The sequence below is a fragment of the Ornithorhynchus anatinus genome, chromosome 17 (assembly GCF_004115215.2).
Source record: "Ornithorhynchus anatinus isolate Pmale09 chromosome 17, mOrnAna1.pri.v4, whole genome shotgun sequence".
NCBI lineage: Eukaryota > Metazoa > Chordata > Mammalia > Monotremata > Ornithorhynchidae > Ornithorhynchus > Ornithorhynchus anatinus.
Genome location: NC_041744.1, coordinates 271451 through 282944, shown reverse-complemented (window position 1 = coordinate 282944; position 11494 = coordinate 271451). Strand labels below are relative to the sequence as shown.

Sequence of the window (11494 nt, the reverse complement as noted above, 5' to 3'; positions counted from 1 at the left end):
GAAGTGGTGGAGGTGATGGTGGTTGCCATGGGAGCCTCACTTGATAGAAGCATCCGTACTCTTCGCTTTCTGTTTTAATCTTTTTGGGCCACTTACTGCATTGTTGCCAGAAACCCCTTGTCGGAGAAATGAAACTGGAACATTGGGAAGGCCACCATCCCGGGTCAGTGGTCCGCCGCCTACGGGCACTGGGAGTTTCAGATATGGGAAATACTTTACCTGGGTTGGGTATTGGCGAAAAAGAGGAATTTCCTTTGACTTAACCCAGATCTAGCAGAGCGAAAACACCTTTATCTTACTCCCAGCCTTGGGGAAGGCTAGAACAGCATTTACAAAAAGATCCGGGGAATTCAGCCTAGAAAAATGCCCACATGGGTGGGCAAGACCCCCATGGAGCACCAAGGAGGGGAAGAGAGGGGCCTGCTCGGAGCCCCACCCGGGATTTCCCCAGACAGGCAGGTGCCTGCCCCGTGTTTCGACAGAGAAAATGCCACGGGTGAGCTTAAGCAAACGATTTCGATCTACGGAGTTGTGTTCCAGCGGGCTGCTCCGAATAGATTCGAGTGTATTAAGGCCGGGGTCCCCCTTCCAGCTCTCTGAGGAGTTCCGCAAAGTCTGTGATGAACCACTTGGCGTTTTCCTTCACTTGCTGCCTGACCACGTTGCCGCCGAAGCCGACGAAAGCATCCTGGGAAAGCAGAAAAGAGTCGACTGAGCGGAGCGAAGGGCAGTGGACCGTCCCCGGTTCCCCATGGGCTCCGGGAGAGCTCGGCACCCCCGAGTGGTCGGGGGTGACCCCCGGGGTGGAACCCCATCCCCGAAAGCCGATCCCTCCGGAGGAGCAGCTGGGGTCGGGGTGGGGGGAGCGGGCTCCTCTGACCCCACATGGCCTCTCCACTGCCCCCCCCCCCCTTCCATCCCCTGTCCTCCCCAGGATCGGTGGCTCGGTACTTGTGGGGTGGCGAAAGGGACCTATGCCTTGGGGGGGGGGATTTAGGGTCTGGGGGAGAGAGAATAGGCATAAACTGGCAACTATTACAATAGTCAAAAGAGCCTGTGAGTAGATATAAATATTAACTGCAAGCGAACAAATGAATAAGTAGATGAATTCCTTTGTGAACTAACATAGCCGTAGGGGTGGTTCAGCTGGAAGTTGGGGTCGGGGAGAAGTTTTCATGAGGGGAATCCCTCCCACTGGGGGTCCCGCTCAAAAAAGCGCTGACAGGGTAGACCTAAATACATTCCTTGAAGACAATGGATTCTTCTTAGAACCTCGTGAGAAGACTGTACTAGAAATTTATTCTGATGGGCCCCGGTTCTAGTTCTACATGGCCGCACCCCCACAGTCTGGTCCCTGCTTTCACTGTTACTTGGGAAATTTGGGATTTCCAAACACCCTAAAGGACACTTTGGACATTCTGTCGCCATCGTTTACTGGAGGGGCAGAGACGGCCAGGACTCCTCCGGTTTTCGGAGAGACCTCATGACGGCCGCGGACCCCAGCGGGAGCCCTGGACTCACACCCCAAGAGGAAGGCCTGGACTTGGACCTCGCGGGAGGTACAGGCTCAGACCCCAGCGGGAGGCCCGGGCTAGGACCTCAGAGGGAGGTGTGAACTCGGCAGGCGGCCTCGACAACTGGGCTGCCCCGAAGCGCCTGTGAAGATTCTGAGGCCGCTTCCCGCCAGGCGGGGCTAGCCGGCTCAGAACTGGGGGTTCCCTGTCCGATCCATCCCCTCCTGCCAGCAGGGTAAGGCAAGGATGCCTAATGGGCCAGCGTGGGGACCAGAGCCCAGATCACTACCACCGTTATCGTCATCACCGTCATCACCATCAGTTGGTATTTACTGCACGCAGAGCATGGTACTGGACACCTGCTCTGTGCAAAGCTCCTGGTGGGAGAGAACTCCAGATGCAAGACACACTCAATAATCGTGGTATTTGTTAAGCCCTTACTGTGTGCCCGGCACTCTACTGGGGTGGATACCGTCCCTGTCCCACGTGGGGCTCACAATCTCAATCCCCATTTTTACAGATGAGGGAACTATGGCACAGAGAGGTGAAGCGACTTGCCCAAGTTCGCACAGCAGACAAGTGGCGGAGGGGGGATTAGGACCCGTGACCTTCTGACTTGCAGGCCCCTGCTCTATGCACTACGATGATCACTGTCCTCGGGCAGAAGCTTAAGGGTTGGGAGTTAGAACTGTAGGGTGAGGCTTGGGAGAGGAAAGTGATAGGACCCATTTGATCTTGCCAGGTGTTTGGGCGTGTCGATACTTGCCCTCCCTCGCTGTGGGCTTGGTCTTGACGGTGGCAGGGCGGGGGAAGGGCCCGACTGGGTCCCAGGCCCACGCCCTACCCCTGGGCATTGAGGGGGATCCGGCGGAGGCCTCCTCTTGAGTGGGCTAACGGCCTACCCGTTACCCAAACACACACCCACGGGGGAAGGATGGCTTATTCTGGGGGCTTGGGTTTGCCTTTGCTGAGTCAAGAGCAACAGGGAGGGGGTGAGGGGAACCGAAGGGCACCCTGAGCCCCGCACTCACCGCCGGGGGACAGGCTTCCATGTCCGTGACTCCGTCCCCCACCATCACCACCTTCTTAAAGTGGAACTTCTCCTTCAAGAGATGGATGACCTTGCCCTTCCCCCCGGACTCTGCCGTAGGCTGGGTTTCATCAAAGCCGGCGTAGTCACCTCGAGAGGACGACACGACGCAGTTAAAGCTCGGTGAGTTCTGCGCTCCCTTGACGGGCCTTTTCTTGCGGGGAGGGCAGGAGGCTGCCGGGCGCCGGCCGGGGAGCCGGGTCTCTCGGGGTCTGGGGCCCGAGGACTCAGAAAGGTGAATCGATCGACTAACCGCAGGTCCGAGCAACACCTCGGGGACACGGAGCGGGGGCGGGGCGGCCACCGCAACTGGCCCTGACCCGTGGGCTATCTCGATGACCCTCTTCCCTCCCGCTCGGGGGCCACGACTACACCGGGCCGCCCGGCCCGAGGGAACATGAGAACGTGATCTGGGGGGGGGTCAGGGTCCCGGTCATCGTCCCCCTCCTCCCTTCCGGTTGGCTCACGGCCGGGGAGGAGCCGCGCAGGTGGACGTGGAGGCATTTCTGCGGTTTCGAGGACCCCGGCCTCTCCTTGCCCCCGTCGGGGCCAAAGCGTGGGCAGAGGCCCGAGGCCCAGCCCGAATGGCGCCCGAGGCCTGCCCTCAAGCTGCCAGGGGTCATCGTGGCCGACTCGGACAGACGGCCCTCGAGTAAGGAGCGGAGACCGGACCCGGGGCTCTGACCTTTACGTCCCGGCCGAATGTGACGGGCTGCCCTGGGTTGCTGATAAACCCTGAAACGGGACTTTCTGTGGAACACGTGAGCCCAGCTGACGCCCCAGCCCCAAGCGTCCTGTAAACCTGAACTTGCTAAGCCGTTTCGGAAGGGTGAACTTTGTGCTCTGCAAACTCCCACCCAGACGAGGCCCGAGAGAGGCCGCCTAGATCCGAGGCTGAGCTGAGCCAGCTTTTCTAAGAGCCTGAGGGCTATTTAGAGGTTGCAGCTCTGGCCCGGGGGGCCCCCTCGCTCCACTGCTCTCTGAGAGGGGGGTGGGGTCCCTTGGGACCTGGGGCTCGGGTGTCTGGAGCCCAGCCAGGAGAAGCAGGTCAGGGCAGCAGGTGGGTGCCACCGCCCCACCCCTCCCGGCAGGACTCCAGACAGCTCTGAGCCGCAGACCCTGAGGAAGCCCCCCCCCCCCCCCCCACCGGCAGGACTCCAGGAGGCCCTGAGCCCCGGGCCCCGAGACCCCACCTCTCCTGGAGGGCCAGAACCAGGCGGTCCTCAGGTCTCCCGCCCCACGCCGGGAGCAGGACTCCGGGGCAGGTCTCCTGGGGTCCCTGGGGTCTCTGCCCTGTGCGGCCGGAGAGGGGGCAAAGGGAAGGGGGAAACTCATCCGAGACCCACCGCGGCACACCAAATGGAACGGAGGCTACATCGATCATTCTCCCCGGTCTCTTGAAATTCGAACACCTGCCGTAGGCCCCCGGCCCCGGGCCCCCCGGAAGCCCAGCTGGGGCCGGAGGGTGGCAGGAGCGAGAAGGGAGTCCCGCCCTCTGAATTCTTACCATTGAAGTAGAACTTCAGCCTGTTGGCAAATACGTTGTGGGCTGGGATACCGAGTTGAGAAGCGACGTGCTCCACGATCCCTCGAAACCCGCCGGACACCAGGAAGACCTGGACGCCGCGATGCTGCAGGCGGCCCACCAGCTCCCTACGATAGAGACAACCAAGCCGTCCCGGCGGCACCTCGAGCCCCGGGGGTCAGAGGGACGCGCCGACCGCCCGTCCGGCACTGGGGGCGGGGCGGTTCCGGTCAGATCCGATCTCGTCCCCGAAGTCGGAAGGAAGCGCGGCCGATGCTTCCCCACAGCCCGGGGCGATGCTCCCATCGCCCCGTCCTCGGCCCGGAGAATCCAGCCGTTGGGTGGACACTCGGCGGTGCTGGATGAGGATGGCCGGGCCGTGGCCGAGGCTCTAGCCCGACCACTCCTCCGGGCCCGAGCTCTCCTCCGGGCCCGGCCGCTGGCTGCCCGGCTTCCTCTCACCTTATTCCGGGAGTGAGCTGAGGGGGTCTGTCGGACAGCAGTTTCTGCACCTGGTCCCTGGAAGGCTGGATCAGGGCCAACCGCTCGGTCAGGGCGGCTCTGAACGGCACCGAGCCGCCCATCGCTCTCCGCGTCCTACGGCAGACACACCAGACATCGGGCACCCCCCGGGTGGCCACCGGCCCGGCCCACCGCCCCCCAGCCCCACGGTCGAGGGAAGCGGCGTGGGCGCCGGCCGCCACCCAGGGGTCTGTGAATCTCATGCGTTCGGTGGGCCTGGCGGAAGAGACCTGGGGACAGAGGACCTGCGTGGGGAGTGGGCTCTAGGGCCGGTGAGCCCGGTCCCCGCTGTTCTGGGGAAGAGAGACGCCCTCGGGGAAGGAAGGGAGCAACTCCACGGGGACTCTAGGGGCTGCGGCTCTTCCCGCCTCCTCCCCACCCAGCACGTTCCCAGCCGCGGGGCGCCCTCGGCCGCCACAGCCGTGAGTGGGAGACCAGAGGAGAGAAGCTCTGTCTGCAACCCAGAGTTACAGCTACAGCTGGGGACCTTGGAATGTGTCTGGTGGGGGGAGTTCTTCCCGGAGGACCTCCCTCAGCCCCGAGAGTCACCCACCAAGCCCGACCTTGACCCCCCCCCCCCAGGCTCTAAACCTCTGTGGCGGAGCTTGAGGGGGAAGCCCAGTTTGGACTCTTCTTACATTTCGGACACGGCGTCCCCAACGCCGCAGAACTTGGCCAGTTCGTCGATTCCTTCTTCCCTGATGACGGTGCTATCCACGTCAAAGCAAACCGCGTCTGCGGAGCCAAAGAGTTCCCTCAGTTCCGAGTGGGAGACCATCCTATCCTCCTCCTGCAAGGAAACGAGGGAGATTTGATTTCATCCACGAGCCAATCCAGCAGCAGCATTTACTGAGCACCTGCAAGAGCACAGCAATCGATCCTTCAGTCGATGGTAATTATTGGGCGCTTACTGCGCGCACAGCACTGTGCTGAGTGCAATATAAGAGTCAGAAGACACGTTCCCTGCCCTCAAGGAGCAGACGGTCTAGAGAACTGTACAGTCTCAGGTCCTCAGATGAAAAGCCCAGAAAGAGCCTATGAAGGCTGGATCTGTGCTGCCGTAACAACCTTGCCAACAGAGGTCCTTATATGGGCACCGGACCTGGCGCCAGGCTGAAGTGACCCTGCACCTGGACTGCGGCCATGTGTGTGGGTGCCAGTCGGGGTGGAGCCCAGCAGAGGTAGTCCCCACCCCCTACCCTACCCCCCCGCCCCCATTTCTCTCCCTCTCCTTCCCTTCTCTCTTGAGAAACACCCAAAAAGCAGGAAGCAAAGGCTTTCAGCCAAATCTTTTGGGACGAAGGTACCATGACTCCTAAAATAAAACCGAACTCAAGTTCTCTAACATCTTTTGTAGGCTCCTCACCACACATACAGACTGGAAGCAGAGGAGAAGGAGCCGGGGGGTGAAGAAAATGATGCTCTCGATCAAGCAGTCGCATTTACAGAGCGATCACCGTGTGCAGAGCACTCTTCCCCTCCATGGAAGTGGAATGCTATGAAGCGGAGTGAGGCCTGAACCCAAACATCTCTGAACGCTCTTAGCGATGCGTGTCTTTTAAACTCAATAATCCAAAACTCGATAATCCGAGAAGCCGGGGTCAGACGTCAGCAGGCCGAGACTCGTGAAGTATCTCGTTCCACTTCCCCGGAGGCAGACATCTAAGAAAACCAGAGTAAGAGAACTGGTTCCTCCCAGAAGAAGTTGGCAGAGACAGACATGGAGACATGCAATGTTCCATTCTGTTACTCTATCTTGGCAAAAGCCAGGGGCTCCACTACTAACTTCTTACTGGTTCCAGTAAGGTACCAAAGCCTCGGGCCTCACCATAACCTCTGCTGATCTTGGTGAGGAACCAGAGAGAGGGAAATAGAGATGGAAGGGAAAGCTTGGAGAAAGAAACTGGAATCGGAGAAAAACCCACTGTGCGAATGCTGAACATGCAGAAACAAACACACGCCAACCCACCTCGTACATCTGGCTCAGTGGAAAAAGCCCGGGCTTGGGAGTCAGAGGACGTGGGTTCTAATCCCGGCTCTGCCACCTATCAGTTGTGTGACTTTGGGCAAGTCACTTAACTTCTCTGTGCCTCAGGGACCTCATCTGGAAAATGGGGATTAAGACCGTGAGCCCCACGTGGGACAACCTAATTACCTTGTATCTACCCAGCGCTTAGAACAGTGCTTGGCACATAGTAAGTGCTTAACGAATACCAAAATTATTATTATTATGTACACACACACCCCTCACACTCGTGCACAGACACATACGCACGTGCACACACCCAGAAACACACCGCACATACAGCCACATGCCACACACAGCACATGTTCAGGCTCACACAGACCACCCACAGGCACACCACACAGGTGCACCCCCAATCCCTCACACGACCCCTACAGAGAAATAAAAAGGTCTTCAAAATGACGGAACTAAACTCACCCAGAAGGTGGAGAAGGGGTGGGGAGGGTGGGGGGAGAGACAGACCTTATTGGGCAACTGGAAAGGAACAGAGCCAAATCCTTTGAAATTGCAGCAGGGGTTATTGGTGAAAACAGCAAAACTGGCCAGGAAATAGTAGGTTAAAGGGCAGAATCAGAAAGATGAGAGACAGACCGACAGGCAGAGGGACTCAGGAGAGCCAGAAGGGAGAATGAATGGGGAAAGAGACTCAATAAAGAGGATATTAAAAACTCGAATGGAGGCAAATATTACCCTTTCCATCTGCTGAGCAGGTGAGGGATGATTGAGCCTGCCCTCCCCAAGCCTCTGAACCTCCTCCAAGTCTAGTAAATAATTCCTCTAGAGGGGAGGAGAGCGAGATGTCCTGGAAGCCAGGCAACCGTGGCTTCGGTGGGAGCAATTTTTCCACTGTGCTGAGACCTGACATTTCCCTGCCAGGCTTCCCGGCCTGGGACCCCACACAACACCATCACCCCACTGGGCACCGCTTACTCCTCCTACACCCAGACCACTGCCAAGAAAATGATCTTCTCGCTTCCTTTAAATATCTCACTCTCCCCAAAATGTCTGTATTAAGAAGACAAACCCCTGGAATCATTCCTATTCCAATCCCTATCACGGTGGAGGAATGGGATCTATTGAGACCGTCTGCTATTTCTTTTGTATTGTGCTCTCCCAAGCGCTGAGTATAGTGCTCTACACATAACAAGCGCTCAATAAATACCACTGCTTGATTGACTGAGAGCCTACTTTGTGCCGAGCCCTCGGGAGAGTACGATAGAGTTACTAGGCCTGATCCCCGCCCCCAGGGAGATCACCATCCGGCTGGGGAGACAGACACTACGATGATTCCAGCTCTGCCACTTGCCTGCTGTGTGACCAAGGGCAAGTCACTTAACTTTTTGGTACCTCAGTTTCCTCATCCGTAAAATGGAGATTAAATACCTGTCCTCCCTCCTATTTAGACTGTGAGCTCCGTGTGGGACAGGGACTGTGGCTGACTTGATGACCTTGTACCTTTCCCAGTGCCTAGTACGGTGCTTGGCACATAGTAAGCATTTAACCAATACCACAATTATTAGTAGTAGTATTTTTACTCTAATAATATAATTTACAGGCATGAGAAAGAAGGAAAAGGGAATATGGGCCTGAGTCAATGCACAAGAAATAGGTCTGTACGAACTGTGCAGTTGGCACAAAAGTGCCGAAGGGTCCGTTGGAGGGCATATAATCCTGAGAGATTAGAAAGTAATAGGGAAAGGCCCATTAACATGCTGCTCTTTGACCAGTAATGAACACAGCAGGTGTGTGTGTGTGACTTGTTCAATCTTTACTATGTGCCAGGCACTGAACTAAGTGTTGGGGTTAAATGCAAGCTAATCAGGTCGGTCATAGTCTTAATCCCCATTTTACAGATGGGGTAAGTGAGGCAAGGAGAAATGAGGTGACTTGCCCAAGGTCACCCATCAGACATGTGGCGGAACCAGGAGTCGGACCCCGGTCCTCTGACTCCCGGGCCCGTCCTCTTTCTGCAAGGCCACGATGCTTTTCTTTGAAAGCTTTTGCAAGATGTCACTCCAGCGTCATCTCCTTGTTGACGGATGGAGAGTACAAAGCCCACCGGTCACTGGCAGCCTCTAATCCAATTCATCATCTTGGGTTTTACTACTTTTCCTCCTCAAACACAAATCGAACGTGGAGACGGAAGCCGCCCCGGAGACGGAGGCCCGGCAAAAGAACCAACGAGTGGGTGGGTGAGCGAGTACAAAGCCCACCGGCCACTGGCAGCCTCCAATCAAATTCATCATCTCGGGTTTTGCCATTTTTCCCCCTGAAACATTAATGGAAAGTGAAAGCGGAAGCTGCCCTGGATAAATGAATGAGTGGGTTGAGTGGGGAGTTGGGTGGGTGAGTGAATGAGTGAGAGAATTCTCTGCCCGGCCTGAATATCTGTAGCCACGCATACATCCAGTTTTTAAACCTCCTTTCCTGACTGTGAGCTCCACGTGGGCAGGGACCGTCTCTCTCGATTGCTGCAGTGTACTTCCCCAAGCCCTCAGTAGCGTGGCACAGTGGAAAGAGCCCGGACCTGGGAGTCGGGGGTCGTGGGTTCTAATCCCCGCTCCGTCACTGATCGCCCGTGTGTGCCTCTGGGCAAGTCACTTGACTTCTGGAGAAGCAGCCTGGCCCCGTGGAAAGAGCCCGGGCTTGGGAGGCGGAGGTCGCGGGTTCTCATCCCGGCTCCGGCCGCTCGTCAGCTGCGTGACCTCGGGCAAGTCCCTTCACTTCTCTGGGCCTCAGTTACCTCGTCTGAAAATGGGGACCCGAGCCCTACGCGGGACAACCTTGTATCTGCTTGGCACGTAGTAAGCACTTGACAAATAGCAACGTGATCGTTATTATTCTCGGGGCCTCGGGGCCCTGGTCTGTAAAATGGGGATTGAGACCGCGAGCCCCACCTGAGGAGCTGGGATCCACCCCGGCGCTGAGACCGGTGCTCGGCAGGTAGGAAGCGCTCGGGGAATAGCTTCGCGATACTGATCACAGTGCTCTGCCGACGGTCAGGGCTCAGTAAAGGCGAATGAATGAGGGCGAGGGGCTGACGATTCGGCTCGGGGGGGCGGGGGGGGTTGCATCATTCAAGGCCGTGGGGATTTCCACGCGGGCGGGACTCGGCCTCCCGCCCCCGGCCCCCCCGACCCCCTCCCGCCCCCCGGCCCCGCACTTACGGGTCCCGGCCGACCGCCGGTGCCGCCGCCGAAGGTGAGCAAGGACCCGCCGGGCCCTTCGGTCACATCGTGCGGCGCGGCCGGGGGCGGCCCCGGGGCAGATGGGCCGAGGCGTCCTCCGCAGCCCAACCCCCATTAACCGCGGCGGCGGCGGCGGCGGCGGCCTCAACCCCCGCCCGCCCCCAAACCCGCCCCCCGCGCCTTAGCGGGAGGAGCCCGGGCCGGGCCCTCACGGGTCCCGGGTTCCCATCCCGCCTCTGCCGCTTCTCCGGCGAAATACAGTGGAGAGAGCCGGGGCTGGGGAGGCGGGGGTCGTGGGTTCGATTCTCGCCGCTGCCCTCGGGACCGTGCGCAAGTCACTGCGCTTCTCTGGGCCTCAGTGACCTCATCTGGAAAATCACTTGGGACAATCTGATGACCTTGTTATAGTAAATGCTTCACAAACACCAACATTATTATTACTCTTCTTATTAATAATAATGTTGGTATTGTTAAGCGCTCACTACGTTACTGTTCTAAGCGCCGGGTTAGATCCTGGCTCAGCCACTTGTCAGCTGTGTGACTTTGGGCAAGTCACTTCACTTTGCCGACTTGTTCATCCCAAGCGCTTAGTACAGTGCTCTGCACATAGTAAGCGCTCAATAAATACTATTGAATGAATGAATGAATGAATTCTCTGGGCCTCAGTTACCCCATCTGGAAAATGGGGATTAGAACTGTGAGGCCCACGTGGGCCACCTGATCACCTTGTATTCCCCGCCCCCCCCCCCCCGTGCTTAGGACAGCGCTTTGCACATGGTAAGCGCTTAACAAATGCCATTATTATGATTATTATTACAAGGTCATCAGGTGGCCCCACGTAGGGCTCATAGTCTTCATCCCCATTTTACAGATGAGGTCACTGAGGCCTGGAGAAGTGAAGTGAGTTGCCCAAAGTCACACATCTGAAAAGCGGCCGAGAGGGAATTAGAACCCATGACCTTGACTCCCAAACCCGGGCTCTTTCCACGGAGCCATGTGCTGGTGACCTTGGGCAAGGCACTTCACTTCTCTTGGGCCTCAGCTCCCTCATCTGCAGAATGGGCATTGAGACTGTGAGCCCCACGCGGGGCAGGGATTGGAGCCAATCTAATATGCTCTATCTACCCCAGAGCTTAGTACAGTGCTTGGCACATAGTAAGCGCTTAACGAGTATCAAAATTATCATTATTATTATTCTCAGCCCAGAGAGGCTCGACGCCCCCTTTTCACCATTAAACCCTCCCTTTCCCTCTGCTCCTCCTCTCCTCCCCATCGCTCCTACTCCCTCCCTCTGCTCTTCCCCCTTCCCCTCCCCACAGCACCTGTGCATATTTATATATATTATTTATTACTCTCTTAATTTTGTTAATGATGTGTGTATCTATGATTCTATTTATCTTGATGATCTTGACGCTACTACTTGTTTGGTTGTCCGTCTCCCCCGTTTAGACTGCGAGCCCGTTGTTGGGCAGGGATGGGCTTTATCTGTTGGCGACTTGTCCATTCCAAGCGCTTAGTCCAGTGCTCTGCACATAGTAAGCGCTCAATAAATACGATCGAATGAATGAATGAATGAATGAATGAATGAATGAATGAATGAATGAATGAATGAATGAACGAACCGTTGCG

The 11494-nt window shown here is 57.3% G+C and overlaps 1 protein-coding gene across 6 annotated transcripts; it reads right to left on the bottom strand.

The window, feature by feature from the left end:
• Positions 1 to 267: 267 nt before the first annotated feature.
• Positions 268 to 9983, bottom strand: PSPH (phosphoserine phosphatase). 6 transcript variants are annotated; one of them, XM_029082645.2, is made up of 7 exons: positions 9845 to 9983; positions 6018 to 6313; positions 5290 to 5441; positions 4592 to 4726; positions 4112 to 4257; positions 2546 to 2694; positions 268 to 688 (listed from the first exon to the last, which is right to left on the bottom strand). In XM_029082645.2, exons 3-7 carry the CDS (start codon positions 5427 to 5429, stop codon positions 569 to 571), a joined length of 690 nt encoding a protein of 229 aa, XP_028938478.1. In that variant the 5' UTR covers positions 5430 to 5441; positions 6018 to 6313; positions 9845 to 9983; the 3' UTR covers positions 268 to 568. The 6 variants fall into 6 exon arrangements, with proteins under 6 accessions (XP_028938478.1, XP_028938477.1, XP_028938479.1 ...); XM_029082644.2 differs by lacking the exon at positions 9845 to 9983 and adding an exon at positions 6621 to 6636; XM_029082646.2 differs by lacking the exon at positions 9845 to 9983 and adding an exon at positions 6621 to 6636 and having other exon boundaries at positions 6027 to 6313.
• Between the last annotated feature and the right edge of the window lie 1511 nt (positions 9984 to 11494).